Source organism: Ambystoma mexicanum, chromosome 9 (assembly GCF_040938575.1).
Source record: "Ambystoma mexicanum isolate Mex_15411 chromosome 9, UKY_AmexF1_1, whole genome shotgun sequence".
Taxonomy (NCBI): domain Eukaryota; kingdom Metazoa; phylum Chordata; class Amphibia; order Caudata; family Ambystomatidae; genus Ambystoma; species Ambystoma mexicanum.
The window spans coordinates 1,059,457,328-1,059,481,863 of NC_090931.1; the positions used below are offsets into that span (position 1 = coordinate 1,059,457,328).

A 24,536-nucleotide genomic window follows, 5' to 3' on the forward strand; every position below is an offset into this window, starting at 1 on the left:
GACGTCCGGGGTGAAAAATCTGCCATGGCCAGTGGCTTGGTAGTGTTTTGAATGGCTGAAGGCGTGGGAGTGTTGTAAAATATAAAGTAGGCATGGCCGAAAGCCATGGCTAGTGAACAGGCAGTGATGTGGGCCGGTTACAGGCCATGGCCAAAGGCCATGGCTAGTGCCAAGTGTTTTAAAATATACAATGGGCATAGCCGAAGGCCATGTCCAGTGGTGTTGAAACATATACAATGGGCACGGCTGAAGACGGTGCCCTCTGCCCATGACCAAAGGCCATGTACAGTGGTGCCTAAAAATGTACAGTGGGCTCGGCTGAAGACCATGCCCTCTGTCCATGGCCAAAGGTACAGAACAATATACAGCAGGCTTGGCTGTGCCCACTGGCAACGAAAAATATACAGTGGGCACGACCAAAGGCCGGTGCCGCTGCTGAAAAATATATAGTGGGTATGAAGGAAAAACTATGGTATAACAAAACGCTTCAAATTCAAGGGAAACACATTTGTTGAAGTGCAGTTAAGGTGAGGAAACTTAACGCAACACAACCCTTGAAATTCAGCGCATTGGGAATCTCAGGACTAGCTTAATTCGGCGCGTTCCCGTTCCAAAGCGCAAGCACATATATATTATAAGAGAAGGAATTCACAATGCCATACAAAATGAAATGGCATTATGGGGATATGACATTATGGGGAGATCAATTGGAACGCGCTGAGTTAAGCTGGTTCCGATTTCACAATGTGCTGAATTTCAAGGGGTTTGTTGCATTAAGTTTACTCACCTTTACTGCACTTCCACTAAAGATTTTTCCACTATATGAAGTAAAGTGGGCAAGAACATAATTAAAAACTGACTTCATGATTATAAAGCAGGCACCTAAATCGGCAGTCCCTCCATATCGGAAAGTAGTTCCAGACTCAAAGGGTTCAGGCCACTAATAAGTAGCTGGTAAAGGGGTAGGCAATCTCAAAGCTCCCCAGCTCAAATGGTGTCTTCAACCAACTCCACAGATAGGTAAAATGGAATACAAAAGCACACTTTCAAAGCCTTTAGGGCATAATTAGGGATGCACTCCCAATTCCACCCCACTAGAGGTTACCCAGTGGGAAACCCTAGACAAGAACTCAAGACACACAGCCAGAAAAGCTAGAGCTAGGGAGTGGACTTTACACCTGTGCAATGCCTATGAGGTGAGCAAGGCAGAAAAAGTGGTATTAACACTTGCACCCTGAACTCTCAATGGTCCCATTGTTTTGAAGCCCAGGAGGTACGGGCATAGTGGCTGGAGTAGTCGTGGGGTGTAGGTCTGGCTCTGATCTCTGGTACAAGGCTAGTTCTAGCAGGGTTCCAGTAGGATGGGCTAGACACCAAAGGACTTCAGCCACAATAAATCCCACGACCAGGTGGGATCCTCAGGACATAGCAGGTGAAGTGGCGAAGACACCTGGGTCAGGCGTCTGCAGGCTGGGCTGTGTCAGCGGCAAAGAATAGGCTTCAGACAGGCCCCTCTTCTGGATTTAAAGCAGCGGATGGATGCAGGCAATCATGTTACTAGGCCACAAGTTCAGGAACTGCTGATTCACAAGCTCCAGCTCTGGTCAGCACCTGCTGCAGTTGAGGTCTGGACAGCGAACGGTCCTCCCACAGGTGGGACCCGGGGCGCTCCCTAAGATCACTGATGGACAGGCACTGATTTAGGATGTAGGGACTACTTAATCCCACCAATCCAAGGGAGGAAGGCGCAGAAAATGGTCTTCCCTGTTCGCAGGAGAGTCGGCAGAGGTCTACCGGTTGATGGGTTGGGCAATGCTAGTTCTCTTGAGCAGCAGTTTTGTGCAACTGCAGAACAGTGTTCACGTCTTTTGCTTCTTGGCTTCAATGAGTGGCCTACAGAATGGCTTCAGACCACCACCTCTTATCCAAAATCCAGGTTTGGCAGGGGGGGCTTGCCCCACACTACCAATGGGGAAAGAAGTGCATCATTGAAAAAGTTAAGGGCTGTTCAATCATACCCAACAACGGATATCCCCTGCACAAAGTGTGGATTCGGATCAGACTGTCCTAGCCCAGTTTCAGCCAGTTAAGTCTCACAGAGAGCTTTCACTGGGTCCGGCTCAGGACTCCACAGAAAGTGCATGCCCTTATATGGGAGTTTCAACCTGTGGACAGGAACCTGGTCAAAAAGCAAGTAACACGAGTTATCATGGGGAAGCCATTTTTAGTGTAGGTTACTCAAAACTGCATTATGCTGTAAAAAAGATGGTGCAAGATAGTGTACTTGAAAATGGTGTGAAATTCAATTCACCATAACCAGCCTGTCCTGTGCAAATCACAAAGGCATACAAATACATGGCAAGAGAGAAGTTGGAAAAAGAGATGCAAAGTGCCTCTTTAAGACTCTTCTTAAGGTGGCATCTGTTAGTAAGTGGAAGCCCGGAAAACATAAATGGGCGAAAATATACCTGCACAATCGAGCCTTAGGAGCTGACCAGTGCTCTTTGTCGAGCAGGGATATTAAGCTTAAAAGGCAAAAGGTTAGCCGAGATTCCAGGACATATACATATGGTGGGGTCACACTGAAATCAAAGATGGGGAAAGCTGCAAAAAAACATTTTTCGTAACGTTGCCGTTCTCCCAAATTGGCCGTGCCAACATGCAGAGGTTTTGTAAATGGTGTACAATACAATAGAAAACCAATGATAAGGAACTCAACAGGAAATGGAAATCGCAGAACATTGTGTAGCTTTGAGCGGGTAAAATGAGACTTACACTGAGCCTGCAGGTACATTATTGAAAGAGCCTGCAAGGCCGAAAGACTGATGCCCCTAACCTTTGCATGTTCAATTGATGGGGGGGATTATGCCAGTGCCTAGAGCCTGGGTCCATGATGGGAGCAAAGAACTGGTCAGCACACTAAACCAGACACATTTACTGCGATAATTTTTTTTGTGTTAATCACGAGAATCCGTCATTTTCTCCTAGTGTGTACTTCAAACTTCTTCGATGCCTTTGAAAACTTACAAAAAACGTATTAATTTGTTAAGCAAATGAGACGGAAAGGTTTTGAGGCAGATGATAAAAGATGAGTTGGCTCGTTTGAGGCTCACGCTGCCCCCCTTTTGCGTTGCTTAAGGGGCTGTTTCAATAAAATATGCAATCAAGCATAAACGGCAACACTACAGTATGTTCCCACACAAGGAGAAAGGCAGTCCAAAAATGCTGCCGAAAACAATGACTAATTGACTCCATCCGGTATTAGTTACTGACCGAGCAGGCGTATGCTGCAGTTGTGTGATTTAGTCTTTACTTTTTAGCTGTGCAGGGCACGCAGTGTTCCATCATGCCCGTTTTTCTGGTTGCAACCAAGTGTATTTACCCATGTTATTACATCTACTTCTTTTCAGTAAGCAGATTTTGAGGGAAAGGTTTGAGGGAAAGGAAGTTGAAATGGCTGGCAATAAGACACTAAAAGGCAATGTGATTGACGGGGCGTAAACATCACATGAAGACCAATTGAATGCAATTGTCATGCCTTTGAAAAGAAAACGGAGCATGTTCACAGACTCCAAATCACGTAGAGAGCAGAGAAAATAAGGCCATATTTTAGAGCAGTGTAGAACTAATTATGCTGAACATAGTGTTAAATGAGCCATGTGGAACCTTTAATCCGAAGATGGGCCTCGTCCCAGCTAAGCTCTCATGCCTAGGCTGCCCAGGGATTCTGGCTGTCCCAGCTGCCTCTGCCTTCCAGAGCATGCAAGGTCCAGGAACCCTGTCCTTTGTGGCGGAGGCTTGTGATGACCTCGTGAAGGTGCTGGATTCCACACAATAAGGGGTTTCTGCAAGTCTAGGCATGAGGGTGGTCTTTAGTAAGGGTAGTCCATCCCACAGAACGAAGGGGCTTGAAATGGCTGTAATTCCCATTACAAAGCGCTGTGTTGTGCATGCCGAATCACGAAAACTACTCTTAAGCTTACCTTGAATTACAGGAGACTTTTCTTCACCGGACCATTGCCTGGACCTCCAACATTTATTTTGTTTGTAGCTTTAGCGAGTCCTTCACTCACATTCACACTAAACACAGATGTATAAACTGCTATCATCCTTGATAGTTTAACTCCATTTTACACCATCAGCCTCAAAATCATTGTACTTGTACAGTCTGCATTTTGTTTGTGCCGTTTTGGTTGTCAGGAATTCGACCAGATTTGTTTTAGTGGGGGGTGGGGCTCTTCCTATGCTCCCAGACCAGCCCCCATGCCCCTACCTCACAGGAGGCAGAAGTTCAAGTTACAAGCTCCTAGCCAGCCATAAAGTCACTCGCACCTCAATTCTATGCATACACACAGCGCACAATTTCTTACTCGCCAAGAGTCAAATATCACTAGCCAATGGCTAATGGCAGGTGTACATTTTGCACCTGCATGTGCGTGTACACGTAATTGGTTGGATTCGACCAAAACTGCACAAAATGCAGACTTTGAAAATTAAGTTTTTTAAAAGCATGTGTTAGGATCACCATCCTAAGTCTCACCTGCTTCCATTACACTGGTGATAGTGCATGTCCGGGCTCTATGGAAAGCCGTGCTCTGACATCGATTTACCACACCAACGATTCGTCCATTACAGCCACCATCGGTGGCAACCTTCTGATTTGCAGAGAGGAATAGAAGGCCATAATATGGGTGCCAATTACACCTTCTTCTGCTGAGCTTTATATTAAAGGCTGAATACAAAAGCAACCCTGTCAAATCACTGCAACGGGTGGTGCCCCCCTAACCCCCCCCGCTGCGCTGCACTGCAACATGGGGTTCCCTCACAGAAGCACAACACACAGCGTTCTCTGGTTTCATAGGTTTTCATGTGAACTAACTGGTATGTTAATGCTTCCTTAAAGCCGAGAATGCGTGTTTTGTGGAGTATGGTCATTTTACCTGTGTTGAGAAGTGCATAATGTTTCACTTCACACAAATGTAAACTTGGAGAGCAGAGTAACGCTGACGTCTGATCTGAAGAGTTGTTTATTCTCTTAGAGACCAAATAGGATGTTGGTATTTTTACTGGAAGAAATGATCAAGCCTTTTTTTTTTTTTTGTACTTGATTTATTTTTTATTTCTACTAAGGTAACCTTTTGCAAAGCTTGTGGGTTTGTAAGTTCTGTTTTTGTATTCCTTCCGTTTGCTTTTTCAAGATGATGTAGCAAAAGTTAAAGAATTAAACCGAGGTTTCGCAATATCCCCAGGGTGTTTCTTAGTAAGCCAGGCCTCTCATTTCACTGAATCCATTCCTCCCACAGAAGTGTTGAGATTGTTTGGTCGGGCGAGGCCATTACACGAGTCATTGGGGGCTGAGTCATAGGTCTTTGGCATACCATGGATTGACGGTAAAGATGGTGGCTGACACTGCAGAAAAACAGGAAGATCATAAGGCTGCAAAAGTCAAAACTTTTGACACTTTGTGCAGTTTTACAAGTGGTGTTAGGACCAAATTCAATTTTTGGAGTTCTTCTGTCGCAATTTGACTCTAGACATTTTGCTTTTCCCCCGGTGTTATCTTGACTCTGGTGCTTTACTCTTGTGGCCCGAGCGGGACTGTGGACTACTGAAGTCCCCCTGTCATTGAAACAGGCTCGTCCCCTATTTTTATATGGTATCCCCTGTGGCTTGGTAGTACAAGGGTACTTTTTGAGCACTTCATTTTGGTCCTGGGATCACCCTGCATCTATTTTGGAGTAGGCTGGTCGCAGCTGTAGTTGTATTTTGGCTTTGCCAGAGGTGCTGAATATTTTTACCGCATGTGTAGCCCAATTAATGAGTATGGCAGCCATTGGGGTACTAATGTATTTTGTTCAGTCCTTCTGTTTTGGGCTATCCTGTCGTCTATGGCGCCTATGAGGCAGGCCAACAATGGCTGTTGTGCAAACATGGGTCAAGTCTGAGCCCAGCCAGTCCTGCACACTATAGAGTGATTTAAATGGGCCCAGACTATTTTAATGCCCCAGATAGCCCCAGTGCACAACCAGTGTGGGAGGCCCGAGTGGTGTCTGAGGTCAGACTGAGTGACTGGCAAACCAAACGTGTGTGTCTTTTGGTTGGGTGGGGGGGTAGATTGTGCATATTTAGAAGAGACTGCATTCCTAATTGAGTTAATACTTACCTGAATTTCTGGAGGATTCGCATCGAAGATGGGCAGCTGGTTCTCTAGGCTCAGATTTGGCTGTAATGGTTGTGCTACGAGTCCTTTTTCTTGTCTTCGGTTTCTTCTTTTAGCTGCTTGATGTTCTTCCTGGGCTGCTCCTGGTCTTCTTCCTTGCTAGCTGGACTGTCTCTCGTGCTGGAACTGTTCTGGGGTTGCTGCAGTATTGCTTCACCCCCAGAAGAGTGTTAGGTCTTCCTTCCTGTGCTCCAGCTCCATATTGACTCATCCTGCCACACCCCCAGCCATTGCCCCCATCATAGGACTGTTCTTTGCTGGCTGACTGCACCACTTTGTCTCCCAAGCTTCCCAGATATACTTGGGAGGGTTTCTACCCCTTCTGGTGACTGCCTCATCGCTACTTTGACCACTGGTTGGTTGCACTTGGTCCTGGGTACACTGACTAATCTTCCTTTTTCTTTGTCTGGGTTGTTGCTGGTCAAGGGTTCATGGACCTGAGTACCAGATCCTTTCTTCAGTTTTATTGAAGAAGCCCCTTACTTACTGGGCTGCCCGCTTCTTCCAAACTAAATATTGACCAACTTTCTCTGCACGCAACTGTCCACCAGCTTCTGGGCTGCACGCAACTGTCCACCAGCTTCTGGGATCCAGAGTTACTCCAAGAATTCTTCTTCAGTCACTCCTAATGTTCAAGAATAATGGGGTGTTGCAGAACACCCTCTGCTGTGGCTCGCCATTGACTTAACATTGGCCTGAATCCTGCTCTGCTTCCTTCCTTCCGTCTCTGGGTCTCAAATCTGGTGCTACAGTTCTTCAAGGGAGTATCATCTGGTATCCCCTGTGGTTGGTTGCTCCGCGTTCTACCCCTTTGCCACTGGACTTAGTCGCATATAATGTAAGTTCTCTTGTATAATAATAATAATATTATTAGTGTAGTGCACGTCATGGACTTTAGGTGGCCTCACTGTACATGGCTCTGCAAGAAAGGTGAGCGGGGGGTTATTAGTGGTATAACAGGTGTGGCAGATTTCCAAGTGGTATTGGTGGGTGCAGGTCGGAAGTACCCAGTTCCTGTGTACCAGTCCACTTTCTATAGCTTTGGCAGGGACACTTGAGGGCATCTTATCCCGGAGGGAAGAGCCCAAGATCTGATAGACTACAAAACTTTGGATCTGAATGGCTGCTGATGTGGGAGTGTGTCGGGGCTAAAAAGAAGAGCGTGATCATGGCTCAATTAGCATTGATGTGTTAATGGCTAGACTTGTGGTGGCTATCATGTGGGGGAATTGTGTTTAGTGTAAGGTGGTAGGAGATTTTGGATGTCCACCTTAATGCTTAACTTCCCAGGATAGTTAAGCTCATAAATTTAGTTAAATCCAGCTGAAATATCTGCTAAATCTTTCCCAGAGTCTGCATCCACTAGAGGAGGGTTGATAGATTTGGTGATAGTATTCAGTAGTGTCCTGATTTGGACAGTATTCAGTGGTGTCCTGATTTGGAGAGCTTTCTGTTAATAACGCTACACATTTAGCAATTTCCATTGAGAGGAGAAATCTTGTGTTCTGAGATGTCCTACATCTAATTGCCACACCCACTCCGGGATGATTTTCTCTTTTTGGTGATCAACCTAAAATCATTAGGTACTGTTTCATTTAGAAGACTATCACTAAATATAAGGAGTCTCATTACTGACTAAGCAAACAACTTGTTTAAATAGTTATTTTAAGGTTAGACTTTAGTTGTAGTAAATAACCAACATTTTTTAAACTAATATTGTTTTTAAACACAATGGGCCACTTTAAAGTTTGGTGGTATCCTACCAGTAAATCTGTCTGGATAGTACCGAACGGAATTACCGTTCTCACCACTTGATCTGCCGAATTACCGGCAGATTACAAGTGGCAGGTATAACGGTAAATTCCTATTGGACTCCATGAGGGGTTGCCGGTATTACCGGCACTAGTAATATTGGCTGTTTTTTGCTGGTCGGCGCCTGACTTACCTCCCGGTCCTTGCTGCAGGTAACTCAGGCACCCCACGTCAAACTTGTACTCTGCCGCTCTGGAAACATGCCAGTAAACTGAATTACTGGCATGTTAATTCTGGACCGACAGGGTTGTAATGAGGCCTAATGAACATTGGTTGTTCATTTTATTGGAATTATTTTCAAAGTAGTTTTTAATTCTACTTTTTAAAAACTTTTTTGTTATTTGTGACCCTGAGCTTACACCGCCCCACTCAATTTTAAAATACTCCATACAATTGTGAATCGTGTACCTAAAATAGTGACCTTTTCTACCAAAATAAAGGCACTTTAATTAGGAAGGTTAAGGGGGCAGAGATTTTGAGATGGTAACTAATCTGGAGTGATGGCCGTAGTTTTGGTGCCGTCCATTAAAAGAGATCTGATCCAACCTTATGCTTCATCATTGGAGTGTATCCAAAGCTACATGACATTGATCATTTCTACGAGATTGGAGCCAAAGATGTTGCCCCTGACGGTAACTGACACATACTGTCGGTGGGAGAATGGCTCTTTGTTTTTATGAAGTGTTATAATTGATTAAATACAACGTTCTCTTTTTTTATGGATGGGGAACTACGCGATCTCTCTGTGCTTTACTGTATTTGCTGTTTCTATACCGGTCCTTCTTTCTGTCTCTTGAAAACATATTTATTTGAAGTGAGCCACACTGCAGATAGACCTGCATGAAAAGATAACAGGGGGAGGCGATTTCTAACACCCCCCCAATTAACTTGGTGACCTGCCATTCGGGGTGTACGTGGGAGGGGGGGGGGTGCATCAGTGTTTGACTAGAGGATAAGCCCTCCGCTGGGGGTGGTGGGCGGACTCTGGCACGCTTATAGTGGTCTCGATTATGAGACCAGACCTCCATACTGAACAGTAATAAGCTGCCTGGGTGGGTGCTCCCATGAGGCACCAGTGGTCTTGCCCACCAAAGACTTTGGTTGATATTTGGCACCTGTTTGGCTTCAGGCAAGATGGAGAATACACATACCTCGTCTGTTATACTTCGAATTCTGGTTATTGTCAAACTCTGATTTGGGGCTGATGAAAGATCGTTTTTGGAATTCAGAAATAAATGTCGGCATGTTACCTGTATAACCCAGTGGCATGCTCGCTATAAGTAGTGAACCGTAAGACCCCAAGTACAATAGAAAAGCAGTCACGAGTCTATGAGGGGACGTTGAAAATAAATAAATAAATAATGGTATGGCCGTAAAATGAAATGTCCGCGTTACTGCCGTTCTAAGTGATAAACGAGGATGTGGGACTTGTCCTGGCAGTTCGGGAGTGCTGACAGAGCGGGTTTCACACCCTTGCAGCTCAGTCTCATTTAGCATGCACAAGCGCACCACTTGCTTTCAAATCTCGACATGCTTCTCAGGGGAGTTGCCTCCTTTCTGGAGCGATAAAGAAGTGTAGCTTCAAACCGAAGTACGCTTTACTGCGTGAGTTATGGGCGGTCCCTACAGGGAATGCCAACGTGGCAATTCGCACGCTACGCCCACTCGGATTCGCGCTACAAGATATGGGGGTGAAAATCGAAAACGTATACCAAGCAAGCAGTGGTGAAAAGGCAGGTGCACTTTTGCCTACTTGCTGTTCACTATTTTGTATATTTCTTACATGAGAGCAGTGGAATATTTTTCAAAGCATGCTACAGTCAAAGGCACGGGGTAGTGGCAGGCTGTCATTGTGGCTTGTCGCTGTCGTCGTGTGTTGCGTAAGCCGCCCTCATTTTACTAACAGGAGCATAATGTGCTCTACTGCACAATGGACCAATATTCTCTAGCCAGCGCCTGTCGCGGCCTTTGTTTCTGAGTTGTTGCAATTGCATTAGTCACTTGCAACCTTTTGTACGGCACCACATAATTGTGCGGTACACACTGCCCCGCACCTCAAAATATTTTTTACAGTGAGTGCAATTAATGTCAGTTTGCTCTTTTAATTCTGTTCACATTTTCATGCCCCAGTTTTAACCCTCCATTCCTTATGCCCTTTTTTCAGAGTTACACATTTCTAGAAGCGGTCAAAAGATGACACTTTGGCACTATAGAAATATGAAAATAAATGAATAAATATGGCACTATAATTATGAGAGGAGTAGGGTTGTCCTCATGCCAAGTGACAACTGTGTCCAACTCATAGAAAATCAATAGCAAAAAGTACAAAACCGAGAGGAGGAGTAGTCGTCTGCTACTCCCTGGAGTGTAGGATGGAGGGGGCCATTGCTGTATGCATTGGTAACTTGTTCTAGAGACAGGATGCATAGCAGGCAAAGATCCGTTCCCTAGTTGTTCCGTCTTTCGGTTCTTTGTTTCCAGTCGAGTGATGTTGTAGCTTCTGGTGATGCCTTGGCCGCCAGTGATGAAGTTCTCGGCCATGTAGAGGGATGTTTGATAGACTGCCTTGCAGGTACTTGAAGGGCCAGCATGCATGTGCAGCCCCTTTAGGATGGGGAGTTAATGTGGTCACATTTTCTTTCTCGTGTGAGGTGTGCTATAGTGCGCTGGTGCAGCTTTCAGATGGGCCACGTTGGCCGGATCAAGGGCTTGACTTTGCAGAGGAGCATGTGTTTGTTACAAGCTGTTTGGGCATTCTTGATTATAGCGTTATAGGTATTTGTACTTCCCACTGTCGTCTCCGGAGTGGTCCCCAGGCGCACTGGCGGATCGGAAAAGGAGGGTGTGAAAAAGGGGGGGGGGGATCTGGAGGGTTAGTCGGGTCGAGTGGAAATAGAAAAGTGAGAGTTGTGATGTCCTCCTGGCAGCTTCAGTTCGGTGTGCACCGTTTGCTGAGCTTAAGTGCAGTTTCCTGTTCGGTGCCAATTCCCATGTGCTGTTGTGCCAGGTTATGTGTTTGTCTGTTGCAGTGTGGTGAAGTGCGTGTAGATTAGAGTTGGGTTAGCAGGTTTTCCTTACCTCTTATCTTTGCATTTTTGCGCTCAACATCTATGACTATCCTGTGTGTTTGGTATTGTAGTTTGTCTGCCTAGTTGGCAGGCACGTTGATGGGTGGCAGTTTCCTCTGTAGTACTCTAGTGCTATGTGTACCAGGGTGATGTAGGAGTGGTCCCCCTGCCCTGTGGTCAGCGATGTTTAGGTTAGAAGATTCTGGTCCCTCCCTGCCCATCCTGTGTGAGGTCCTTACCTCCCTAGGTTTCCTCTCTGGACTAGTGGTATATGGACATGGGTGGTCAGGGCATCCTCCCCCTCCCTCTGGTTAGGGAACATTCAGTTAGGGATCATGGGCTCCTCCCAGGGATTCTTGTTTCCCACTGGGTCTGTTTCCTAGTCGTTTCCTTCTGGTTCTGGAGCAAAGAGCCACGTTTTGAGTAGTTTTCTGAATTCCAGTTGATGCCTCGTGTTGCGTGTTTTATGGTGTCATTCCAGGTTATTGCTGCCAGATGAGAGAAAGATGATCCTCTGAATTTTCATTTATTGTATGGTTTGTTAGGAAGGATTGAATCTATAGTAGGGCTGGGTTGGTGATTCCTATTTCTTCCAATCTCCCGATGAGGATGTCATGGTTGACTGTGTTAAATGCTGTGGAGCGATCCAGAAGTATTAGAGCTGTGCTTTTGTCTGAGTCTGCCTTAGCCTTTATATCGTCCTCAGATTGAGAGCAGTGCCATTTCCGTTCCTCTCATCGGTCTGAAGCCTACTTGTGCCGATCCAGCAGTAGGTGTTCTTCCATGAAATCTTGTGTTTTTCAGTGGACCTAGTTTTGAGAAGTTTCGCGAAGTTTCGCTGGGAACGGGATGCTGAGATGGGTCCATGTTGCCTGCTGTGTCCTTGAGGAGCGGCTTGATTTATGCCGATTTGAATGATCGCAGTACTTTCCATGTTCAAAGTGATTGGTTGAAAAGGTTTCTGTAGTATTCCATGGGTGTTCCTTGTGTGAGGATTGATTTGTGTATGTTTTGGGGCCAGGGATCCATGGGGAGAGCTTACTTTGTTAATGCTTACAAGCTTGAGGAATGTGCTGATATTTGAGGGAAGCTTCAGAGTTTGTTCTGGCGATCCTCGGGTGGCAGGGTGGGTTGCATGTTGTTGTTGCTTGGTCTGGTTTATTTGATCTGTTGGATGGTGCTGATTTTGTTTTTGAAGTGCTCTACAGGGCCGTTGCATAATTTCAGTGAAGGTATTGGTGTGTTGTTGCAGCCAGGGGGGTTTCTCATTTCATTTATGATTTTAAACAGTTCTTTTTGGGTGTTGGCTGCTTTGGTGATTTTGTTGTCGCAGTATTTCTTTTTGGCCTTATGTATTTCCTTTTTGTATGAGTGGATTTGCCGTTGGAATTGTAATTTGTTGCTGGTGGTTTTCTGATTTCCAGTTGTACTAAGTTGCTGTTTTCGATGGTCCTCCAGTTTCTTTTCATGATAGTCAGCAATTTGTCGGGTTGTTTGGCTGTTGATAGCTAGCGTGATCACAAAGGGGATGATGAGGTGGTCGCTCCAGAGTATCTGTATTGGTGGTGCCGCGGTGATGAGGTTTTTGTTGGCGAATAGTGTGTCTAGTGTATGTTCCGCCGCATGAGTTGCTCCTTTGACTAACTGATGTAGTTTCATTGTCTTCAGTTGTTTGGCTAGTGATTTTTGTGTGTTAGCGGTTTCTTCGTCAAACCAGATGTTGAAGTCTCCAAGGATTATCAGGTGTACCTGCTCGATGGCTAGGTTGGTGATGCTTCAGTGAAGGCATCCATGATGGTTGCATTGTATGTCGGTGGTCTCTATACCAGAATTAATTTGAGGTTTTGTTTTTGGGTTTGTTGTTAGCCAAAGGATTGGGGATTTACAGTTTTCGATGCTTGGTGGTTCTTCGGTTTTAATTTTCAGGTGTTCTTAGTATGCGAGCATCAGTCCTCTTTTCTTTTTCACTGTATGCTTGTGAGCACTTGAAGTTGTCAGGGAGGCAGTTATGGAGTGTGATTTTGTAATTGTCATCTGGCCATGTTTCGGTTATGAATAAGATGTCGATACCTCTGTTGCACAGGCGGTCGTAAATCTCTGTGGCATGTTTGGGCATTGATCTAGTGTTGCTTAGGTTGCGATGGATCTTTTTGACGTAGTTAGGTTTATTTTTTTAACCTTGTTTTGTCTTGTGGTTGTTCAGTTGGAATGCTTCTGTGTTGTTGCAGATTGGTTGGTGGTGCGTGCAGTCTGCTTTGTCGTTGAGGTGGTCTGTTAGATTGATAGTTGGGTTGATGAACTCTTCTGCTTCATCATCTTCTATGTTTTGATGTGGTTGCTGGCGGTGCCCTTTTGTTTTTGTGATATGCGGAGTGAGTGCGTTGGTTTCGTACCTTTCTCTTCTGGGGTCCTCTCCTTATTTTGTGGGGTTCCAATAAGTTCTCAGCATGTCTGGACATGTCAGTGACGTTGAGGTGCTGTGGTTGTTGCAAGGTACTGTGTAAGATATAGAGATTTTTCTCTTCTCATGGTGTTTGTTCTGTTGACTCTAGTGTGTGTTTGGGGTGTGTTCTGTATTTGTGACGATTTCTACTGGAGGAGGGTGGGGGTGTGGATCTGTTCGGTTTGTTCTTTGTTCCGATTCTCTTTGGCAGCGTCCAGCTCTGTGTCAGGGCATTTTGTGGTGCTTGGTAGTAGGATGGTTTGGGTATTGAGGTTACAGTGGTGGTAGCCTGTAGGGCCTTGTGTGGTTTGGATGATTTTGAGTCTTATCCTCTTGGGCTGTGATAGCTGGATGTCCTCTGTGTGTGGCTGTCCGTTTTGGTGTTCTTCCATTTATGGATGGACAGTCTAAGCAGGCCGCTGGCGGGAAACTACGCGTTGGAAGAGTGTAGTTGGATATGGGAAGTAGACGACTGGTTCCTAGTTAACTTGGGCAGTGACCTGGCTATAGTTAGTTACTTTCAGTGGATGCTGGGTTTTCCTAGGTAAAAGTAGGGCTTAGGATTTGCAGATGGCAGACAATGGGAAAATACTCCTAGATTTGAGATTCCTAGATAGCGGGAGAAAGGCCTAGGTTTCACAAAATGGTGAATAATGAGAAAACGCATCTAGATTTGAGATTCCCAGATAGCGGGAGAATTGCCTAGGTTCCACAAATGGCAGACAGTGAGCGAGCACACCTAGATTTGAGATTCCCAGATAGTGGGAGAAAAGGCCTAGAATTCACAAAATGCTAGATAATGAGAAAACACACCTAGATTTGGGGTCGCTATGACACCAGCACCTTGCACATACTACTCGGCTCACGTGTGGCTGCCTACAAATGGTGCTTGCTGAGCTTGGAGTTTGTTTTTTGAAATAGACCAGTCAGTGTTAAAGCAGAGAGATTGTTCACTTAATTTCAGTCAGCCAATTCTGGGCTTGGGCTGGCCCTAACCCAGGGGACCGCCCTTGCTTATCCGTATTCAGGTGTACATTTTTATTGGACTCTGAGCTAGACTGGTTAGGCTGTGATTGACTGGTTTCCTTGCTGACTCTATTGTACTGCCCCTCAGCGGTGTGAGGCTTAAGGTGAGACGGTATTTTGGAATCGCACATTGTAAATACCAGAAGCAGGGCTGCTGCCTTGGAGGTCTTCAAGCGTGGCATGGCCACGCCTGAAAAAGGGAGTAGAAGGAAGGTTTCACAGTGTTTTCTGCACTAAGTGTTTTAATACTTTGAGCAGTATTTTTACTGATGCCATCCTAGAAGTGGAAAGGAGTTTGTTTCTATTTTAGATTTTCTTCATGACTCATGTTCACGAAACTGTTCTGTTAAACCGTCTTATATTTGAAGGCTTAGTTGCCCCTACTCAGTAGATTGCACATGGCACCATAGCGCAGGTGAGTCATTTTAGTACCCCATTTACAAAGACTTAATAAACACAACTCGAGGAGTGGTTTTCTTTATCGATGATCCATATTCCGAGGAAGACTAACTGGTCTATATTGGCTTCTTGATGTTGGAATGAATTTGTCACTGTTAAAGTCTACCCTACAACAGCCTGCACGTTCTGTCTCAACAAAAACATTAGGCTGAAGGTTATTCATTTGATCTGGTTGGCCATGAATCTGCAGCAATGGGTGCTGACCTCTTTGCTTTCCAGATAGCTGTAGTCAAGAACATTGGGGTAAATTGTGCCAGCAGACTACATCACACACTACACTAGAAGCTGTAGGCCAGTATGTCTGATTTAGTTTATCGCCATCTGGCACCCAAGTTTAATACCTCTCACGTCTGAAATGCCAAGTATTTTCAATTTTCATATGGGACCAGGCGGGATCTATGTTTCCTCGCAGCAATTTGCTCGAGGCCCATTTTTGTTTTTGTTAACCACATTTACCGCAAAAAAGTGGGGGGATATCCCCCACATCACCTCCACCTTTCTAGGTTCCTAAACCCCAGTCTACATTTGCGGCGAAACCTGTTAAAAGAAACTGACCAAATGGGCCTCAAACAAACTGGTCTGCGAGGAAATGAGGTAGTTCGATGAGGCGTGGGAGTGACTTCTAGGGTAAGCTTTACTTTTGGACTACTAGGAGAAGTTCTTCATCTCATCCCTCCTACCCTTCCCTTTCGTTCGCAAAGATTGGACAAGCATGCCCTTTATTGGCCCCATGTCAGTACTGAGTGGAGTTAGCTTTGTCTAGCTTCTTCTGCAAGACTACATTTCAAGAGTGGAGGGGTGGATTCTTTCTTAGAAAATGTAAGTCTTGTTTTTAACACTTTAAATTATTTGACATTGTGCAATCATAAGAACAGTATCGGTTTGACATGACTGTGGTCAGTGCAAGGCCATTACACTGACAGCACTTCAGAACCATAGCAAAGGGCACTGGGCGCTATACAAATATCAAGTAACATATCATGTTGGAATGATGTATGATCTATAACTGTCAACGAGGGCAAGGATATAAACATAGTTGTGGAACATCTGGAGACCGACAATGAAGCACTTAAGTTATTCTAATGGCATTCACCAGAATGATCCATCACAAAAGCCTGGATGGATACACACCACCCACAAGTGTTGGAATAGAACATGGAAGTCTGGTGAATGGATCACAACGAACAAATCTTGTACTTTACACAACGTCAATCTGAGAAATGTGAACTGATGCAGAGAGCATAGAAACAGTGATTGGAGAGGAAAAGAGCTCTAAAAAGATACGACCCAGCTGAAGTATAAAATGAAATTCCACACATATTGATATACTTTTGCTTTTCTTCTTTGCATGTTAAGTTGGTGGTTGCCTCTCCCCTCATTTCTAAAAGCACTTTCTTGTTCCCTTATGACACAAACCTCTTCCTAAGTAGAATGTCAAAATAAAAAAGTTTTTATTTGGTTGTTTAAAAAAGTAAAGGCTAGGGAAACCTCTTATGCCCCGTAATTGTCATTCTTTATTATTTAAAAGCACCAAAACCCCCTGGGTATAAAAGGGGCGTAGACAGTTCACGAGGTGTCTTAGACCTGCAGGAAGCAGACATGTTAAGGTGGTCCCTTATGCAGTGTAAGATTTCAGCAGTGCAGGGGGACCGGGACAGCCCTGGACGTTTAAGATTACTGTTGAAGGACGATTGTTGTAATGGGCAACTGTGTGTGGGTGCAGATGGGTGTGATGTGACATGGAGCCAGGAGTGTTGGTGTGACTGGGTTCTATGGATTCTTACAGTGAGTTAAAAGTTGCTGTGCTGGCCGGGATGGACGTTCCAGTACTCTGTCCATCTATCTTACCTGTGCTCACAGTCAGGGAATACACTTGCCCAATAACGTACCTCCTGACTCCAGTGTGGTGTGTGAGCCTGCTTATGGGGCAGGAAGTTTCCTAGAGCGTTTGGGAGGTGGACAGCTGTCGGAGCGAAGCAGGTCTGCAGGGAGTACTTCTGGACCCCGTCATGGATGTGACATGGTCTAAGCTGGTAACCACGATTTGCGAAAAGGTTTGGCAACATGATTCTTTGCATTGTTTTGTGACTAAGCATCGGTACATTGTTGTTGTCCACAACGGCCTGGAAGAGGTGCAGAGGAAATGGTGCATTTTGCGCCTTTCGGAGGGTGATGGGCCACAACGTTAGACTTTGAGACTGTTTTATTGGTGTGGCGGGAGAGTTATTTTTGTGTTCCATGTTTTGCTATGGCTGCTACGGATTCACGAACAATTGCAGCGAATTGGATCGCGATCTTTGTGGTTTCTACATGCAACGGAGAGCACTTGAGGTTTGTGAAGATTAACTAGGTTCAGTTGTGTAGGGTGAGGCCTGCATTTCTGCTGTTAGTAATGTATCTAGTGGCCTCTGGGTTAGTGATTTTCCTTAAGTGGGCTGGTCATGGGTAGATGTTTGTTCTGAGGCCTGCGGGACATGGTTGAGTGTTTATGTTGTGTCCCCTGGGTTCCCCTTTTACAGGGAACTGTGCTAATTGCATTGTCAGTTGTTTTCCTTTATGGGTTGGCGGTGTGGACAGGTGGGAGCGGGGTTTGTTTCTGTGACTTTGACAAATTCATTGTCACTATCTGCTGCAAGTCTTTTTATTTTATGCAGGGTTTGGACATTTTTCGTGGGCGTGTGGGTGCAGGGAACTGTTTATAGTTGGCTGTATTACACCATGGTGTATCTTTTAACCTATTTAATGCATTTGTTTTCTACCGTTTGTTGGTCCTTTTTGTGTGTTTTGTCCACGTGTGGCGTGTGTGAATGGTTTAGTATGTATAGCAGAATTCCGGGTGGGTTCTGTAGGTTGGAATTCCAATGAGTTGGTATTGTTTGGAGGACATGTTTCCAGTTGGTAGCTGTGATTTTGTTTTCACTGTTGGTTACAGTGCGTGGTATTATTGAATGCCGGGTGGTGCTGTACAGTGTGTGGTGAGTTTATGACACGGTTGGTTACACTGGTTGGTGTGGTGTTGGTGAGGGTTTGTGACACGGTTTGTTACAGTATGTGGTGTATTACAGGATGCCGGGTGGGACCCGCACTGTGGTGTTGGTGAGTTTTTGTCACTGTTGGTTACAGTGTGTGGTCAGTTTGGCCTAGCCGTTGGTACCGCGGTTGCAGCCGGGTTTTCAGAATGGCCGGGTGGGTTCTGTGGGCGGTGAATGTGTGTGTGCGCTGTGGTTTATTATAGAATGCCCGGTGGGTTCTATGTTTTGGTTAGTCACTGTTTGTTACAGTGTTTGGTGTGTTACAGGATGCCAAGCACGTTTTGTGGGTTGTGGTGGTTGTTGTAGGTCGTGATGGTTGTTAGCTACAGCTTTTGGTGCCATTTATGGTTAGTGTGCTGTGACCTACCTTTTGGTAGAGTACGCTTTCTGGTGTTTGTGTTCTCTGTGTGTAGTTTCAGCAAGGTGTTGTGGTGTAAGGAGGGAGTGGAGTTGGTGTTTGAGTTCCAATATGTTGGTATTGTTTGGGGGACGTGTTTCCAGTTGGTAGTTTTTAGCTGGAGTTTGGGTTTCATTTGCTGTTGGACTTTTCCATTGAATTGGTGTTCTAGGCGTACCACTTCCAGTTTTACCATTTTCTCTGGAGCTTGTGCGTCTTCAGGTTTGCTTCGTCATTCTGGTTAACAGGTTTTGTAGTTGTCATCAAGACATGTTCCATTTTTTCCTTTGCAGGAACGTGTGCATGTTAAGGCCGTCACAGCATGCAATGATTTTCATAGTCATTAAGGCGTCTGTGACTTTACAGTGTGTTGGTATTGTGGTGGTGCTCTTTGGTATGGCTCTGCTTTTTTTCTGTTGCTTGGCATGCATATGTCTGGCAGTTCTGTTGGTTGGTCAGTGTGCTGGCCACACATGGATTGTGCGAGAATTGATTGGTAGTGTTGTGGATTTTTCCCTTTCTGTTGCTTATTAGGGAGGGAGAAGTGTTGTAATGGGCATCTGTGTGTGGGTGCAGAAGAGTGTGATGTTGCATGGAGCCAAGAGTGTTGGTGTGACTGGATTCTATGGGTTCTTATAGTGACAGTTAGAGTTGCTGTTCTGGCTGGGATGGATGTTCCAGTACTCTGTCCATCTATCTTACCTGTGCTCAGTCAGGGAATAAACGTACCAAAAACAACTTACCTCCTGTCTGCAGCGTGGTGTGTGAGCCTGAGAACCCAATTGCTTCAAAGTTCCCAGCAAGCCTGGAAGCATTGGAGAAAGGCCAAGAGTTGTTTTTACCTGTTGACCTTGGTAGTGAAAGACATGGGCTGCTGTTATTGGGAAATCTAGGAAGGAAAGGCTAGGAACTGCTGTTATCTGGGTGCCTGGGAGAGAGAGAGAGAGAGGCTGGCCAGAAATATTTTAAGATCAGTTGACAAACCCATTAATACCCTGGTGAAACTGGGGAGCCCGACCCTAAGGCTTTCCACCACCCCGCCCCCCTGGGTACAGAAGAGACATGAACAAGATTTATGGCAGGAGGATGAGAATATATCCTGTCTTGCAAGGACCCTGGATGGTGTTGGAAGGGAGGGAGCAATACCCTCGCTAGCTTAAGAGGATAGGAGTCCTTGGAGGGTCTGAAGAGAATACTGAAGCGGAACTCTATGCCATACGTGTGAACAAGGTGGCCAAGGGAAGGCCCAAGCAAGGTAGGAAAGTGTGAACTTGTTGATGGCGAGAGCCGTGGAGAGGCTTGGAAGTGGCTATACATATGAAAACCGGAATAGAGTACCCCTGGAAGGGACTTGCATGATAAGCATTTTGTCTTCTATTATAGAACAGGGATGCACATTTGTAGAGGTTTTCCTGTTGGCTGCAGCATTGAATGTGTATTGTGAAAGCATTGGGTTAGCCATGACAATGAAGGATTTAAGATTTGGGTTGGACGTTTCTGTTGGCCACATTTGTGAGAGTTTGTTTATTACAACAGGGCGTCACTAGAAAAATAGTCTCTTAAGAATATGACTGATTTGGTATGTTTGGCAGTGCTTCAAAGGTGGAGGAAGCACCTGCAAGAAGATCCACATTATGTTACTACATCCTGCACACTGGTTTCAGAGTTTCCCTATTGCATTGTTATACGTGTTTTTCCAACCAATTACTCACTCCCCGATTTACTAAGAAAGCCACCGTAAACGTTACTTTGTGATTCCATTGTATCTATGCTCAACCTTTGTACAGTGTTTTTATACTATGTTTTCTCCTCCCTGAGTGGGTCTCTTATTGAGCCTTTCCACTTGTGGATTGTGATTGTGTAAGGGCTGGGATTGGCTGGTTTTTGCTCTTGAGTGCACCTGTGGCTGCTTTGGCCTTAAGGAGCTGGTCCAAGCCTATAACTGGCCTGTCTGCCATCTTGAAAGGTGGTTTCACCCTTCCCCCATGGTCCTGCTTGTGATGAGCAGAGGGCTCCTGTTCATCCAGCATGTGAATTAAAAATTGAAAACACGCTTTGTAAGCTGTATACACTCTTCGTTTCCTTGAGGGCACTCTGTGCACATTGAAATGGCAACATTGTATCACTGGCTAGAACATTACACAGGGAACACTTATTTTGTAGCTATCTTCATTGTTGCATTCCCCTCGTCTGGGCATCTGCAGATACACAACGCTGGTCCTCCAAACTCTCTGAAATGACTTTTCTGATGAGATTGCAACTGTATCTGAACACATGCTAATGGTTTCAAGTGCATTAAACTGATTTCCCTTAAAGGCAAAGGTTTCTTTATCTATGCTTGGAGAAAGCGAAGTGCTCTATGTTGGGCATGGGCGAGTTCTACACTGCCCTGCATGATCTCAAAAGGGCTTTGCACAGACTCCAGCCAGGCTCATGCAACTGGGCTCCTAATTGGCTGGTAAACTGGGGATAACCCAGGCCCTCAACACTGGCATGTAGAAAGCCACTGTGGTTGTCCACTGCCCCTGCCTTGGGATTGGGTTGTGCCTGGCTCAGGGTTGCATCCCTCCGAATGCCCTAACCCCCCCCCCCCCCTTCCCCCCGGTTCACCACCTTGATGGTCTCCAGAACTAGGCTGAGGACTTGAGTAAAGCATGTATGTAGATAAATTGCATTAATGTTTCTGGCCTTCAGTTCGAAACAAGATCACATTGATTTACTTGTACAAAAACGGGTTTGTTCTTAGTTTTTTTTTACCCAGCCAATATTTAATTTGTCATTTTAGTAATTAGCTACTTGGAATTGTCTGTTTTGTACATGTGTGTGTGATATTTTCTATTTGATTCATTCCTCCTTTAGTTCCACCGGAACCTTTATTGTGTAAATTTGCTGATGGGGGGCAGAAGAAAAGGCAGAATCAAAACAAATACGTCCAGAATGGTAGAGCGTGGCCTAGAGAAGGCGAGGTGAGACTTGTAAGTCTTTTCATTAACGCTTTAGGGTGGGTGTGTGATAATGAGCCGCTCGGACATGTTCGCAGGCTCGCACTGTGTTTTGTACCCGCATTTTGTGCAGATACTCGTGGTTATCGCTAGGCTTTTATCAAATACTTTATCTTACTTGGACACTTAAGAACCCAGTGAACTGTCAGAAACGGCAGATTTTTTACGTGTGTCTGAAATAGTCTTAATTGGCATGACCATGGGTATGGCATTGAAATAATGTTCTGCTATATCTTACAAAGCGTAAAGAAAATGCTCACACTTGCATGCCACCTATGAAGACATTCATATCATAGACTGTTATTTGGGGATTCTTTTGGTAGGTTTGTTGTAATTAGCCAAGAAAGCTAAATGTATATCCTGGAGCCTCTAGGTCAACAGTAATGCAATTCCTAGCCCTTCAGAATTTCTGACAAAGATATAAGGGTGACAAATAGTTTATTTTTCCCCCAAAACAAATTAAAGGTAGGCCTTACACGTGTAATACATGAAGACTTTGACTGCTTTTGTATCTCAGCAGCATTTGAATTCTAAGCAAAACAAAAAATAAATTGCCAAAGAATGGTAATGTCAGAGGAGGACATCGGAACATACAGTTGCAGTTTGTCTCAAACTTCAGTGAGTTTGTGTTGTCCATTGCTGCACTCCGAGTACACACCTTGTGAATCCTTAATAAAAGTTTCCATACCCGTGGGATTGGATGGTCCTGGCTTAAAGGAGGAAACCGTAACAGCGCTGCTCCTTGTGGACTCTGTGGTACATTGACCCATATTGTCACTGGGCCTGGTGCTGTGAACTTTGGGATACCACCCCAACTATTGTCCTAGGGGCTACACCCACCTGACTTGGACTTGTGTCTACTCCACCTCACGTTTTGTCTAGAGCTTCTGTACCCTTGCACTTTGCATGAGGTTTCTACTGGTTGTACTCTACATAAGGCTACTAAGCTCTGCCTGGGGCTATTGCCACGTGTTTGGCTTCTGTGGTTTCTCCTCTTGTATGGTGAATTGGGTCACTGTCCCTTATGCTGTGTCTAGTTCGCCTACCCCATGTACTGTACCTGGGGTTTCTAACCATTATGTTCTGTTTGGGACTGCTAACTGTGTACTGTATATGGGACAACTACTACCAATGTGCCTCGGTTTATTGAACCAAAGACAGCCGCTGGACCTTTTCAAACTTGATTTTAAACCGTGCTTGGGGCTTCCTTAATGTATATGGTGCCAGTCTGATTGCCTTCAAATGATGGCATGTAGAACCTACCTTTGCTCCTAAAGTCCATCCACATTTCTTTTTCTATGCTGGGTGTTACATTTGTAAAATATCTTTTGTGAATAATTTTGTAGGTGGCATTGAAGTTGGGATGGGATGTGAGGTGAGGCAGCTGGGGACTTGTTTTAGAGGTTCCAAGTTGGAAGGTGGACTGTTGAGAGGGAGTGTTTAGAATAAAGGAGGCGGTTGGAGAGAGTGACCGTGAGAGAGAAGACAGGACAAGGAGGGTAGGAGGCTTGGGCTGCTGGAATGTATTATCTTTATCCTCAAGAATACCAGTGTTTGGATTTTGGTGAAGCGCCTTCTTAATACTGGGCTCCTGTCTCTGGTGCTATTTTTGGGGCTTCACCACCCTTCTGGCCATAGGGCCTTGTGCTACAAATGAGGCCGCTGCCCTTTTATAATGTGGCCCCTGTGGCTACTGGCCTTTCTAATATTTGTTGAGTACCGTTCCTTACTGGACCTATTGCCTCTTTTGCTGTGGTAGGTTTGAGTAGCACTCTCTGTGCCAATATTTACCAAGAGTGGGTATGTATTTGTGGTGACTAGGATCAAATTTGCCTCCAGGGTAGAATTTGCTGTAGAACATGAGCAGCGATTCGGCCAGAGGGGTATGTTTTCAATTTTATTTGAAGCGCTCTTTACCATTCCACATCGGAGGTCAGTGTACACGATTTCCGACTCGGAATGCAAGTTATTGTTCTAGACCTGATTAATACCAAAGTGTCTTGACTAGCAATAAACCACGATGCCACCGGGCTGCTGCGCGCTCTATAAATGTGAATAAATAAATAAATAACTCCATACTCTGGTTTTTGTCATGCATTCTGAAGCAGCATTTCCACTCTAGAAACAAAGTTATTCATTTTTATAGAACTGGTGGATGTGTGTATTGAGGCTTGAGTGATGTGTACTGGATGTAGACAGATAAAAAGCATACAGTCAGTGGGGGAAATTAATTTGATGTCCTAAACATGGCAAACCTATATGGCTGGGCAGTGTAGTGAAACAGAGGAATGTTTGAATGAAAATGGAGTGATGACTACCAGACATATGGAATCCACGTTTTATTTATTTATATATTTATCACGCGCCGCAGCCCGAAGGCATCAGGATTACGGCTATTCTGAACTTCAGTGAAATAACTTTCAGAATAGTTTCAGAATCTGAATCCATAGACCTTGAAAAAATGGATGCCTTAAATGTGAGGCCAAACCACATGGGGACAGAATCTGCTTATCAGACTATGTGAGGAAAGACTCGGCATCCAAGAGTGTGTAGCCGAGCTAAGCGGAAAAGATTGCGAAAATGCCTGGAGAGCATGGTTTGGGACAAAAGGCTTTTTACAATAGAAAATATGTCCATGAATAAAGAATGGGTTGGTAAGGAGAGGGGCGGGCAGAACATCCGAAGACAAGAGCAAAATAATGGCTGATGACTGCATGAATTTGCTTCCCATGATGGATCACAAATAAGCAAATGGTAGCAGAATTCAAAAAGGATGCATTGCAACACATTAACACTACTAATGTAAAGACCAGGATAAGGTTTACCAAAGGGTAATCTTGGTAGTAGATGGAAGTCTGCTAAATGGAGGGATCAGGTAGGACTGGTGGTGCCTGAGTAATAGAAGCCCTCGTAATAATAAAATATCAATACTACCAATACTCATACAGTATAGGAACCTTTGGCAGTGAGAAACTGAGCTTCCCCTTCAAATTTAGTATAGCAGGCGGGGGTTTGCCTCAGGCGTGGGAGTGCCCCGCCAAGGTCTCGCCCTCTGGCGCCTCACCTCAGTCCCTTTT

General features: G+C 45.0%; 1 protein-coding gene across 7 annotated transcripts in view; it reads left to right on the plus strand.

The window, feature by feature from the left end:
• RBMS1 (RNA binding motif single stranded interacting protein 1) overlaps positions 1 to 24,536 on the plus strand; it is an 834,814-nt gene that overhangs the window by 752,326 nt on the left and 57,952 nt on the right. For 5 of the 7 annotated variants that reach the window (XM_069616341.1, XM_069616347.1, XM_069616343.1 and 2 more), the window contains exon 7: positions 21,317 to 21,432. In XM_069616341.1, the coding sequence (XP_069472442.1) occupies positions 21,317 to 21,432 (116 nt within the window). The remainder of the gene's footprint in view (positions 1 to 21,316; positions 21,433 to 24,536) is intronic. The other 2 variants (XM_069616342.1, XM_069616344.1) reach the window with 1 other exon arrangement.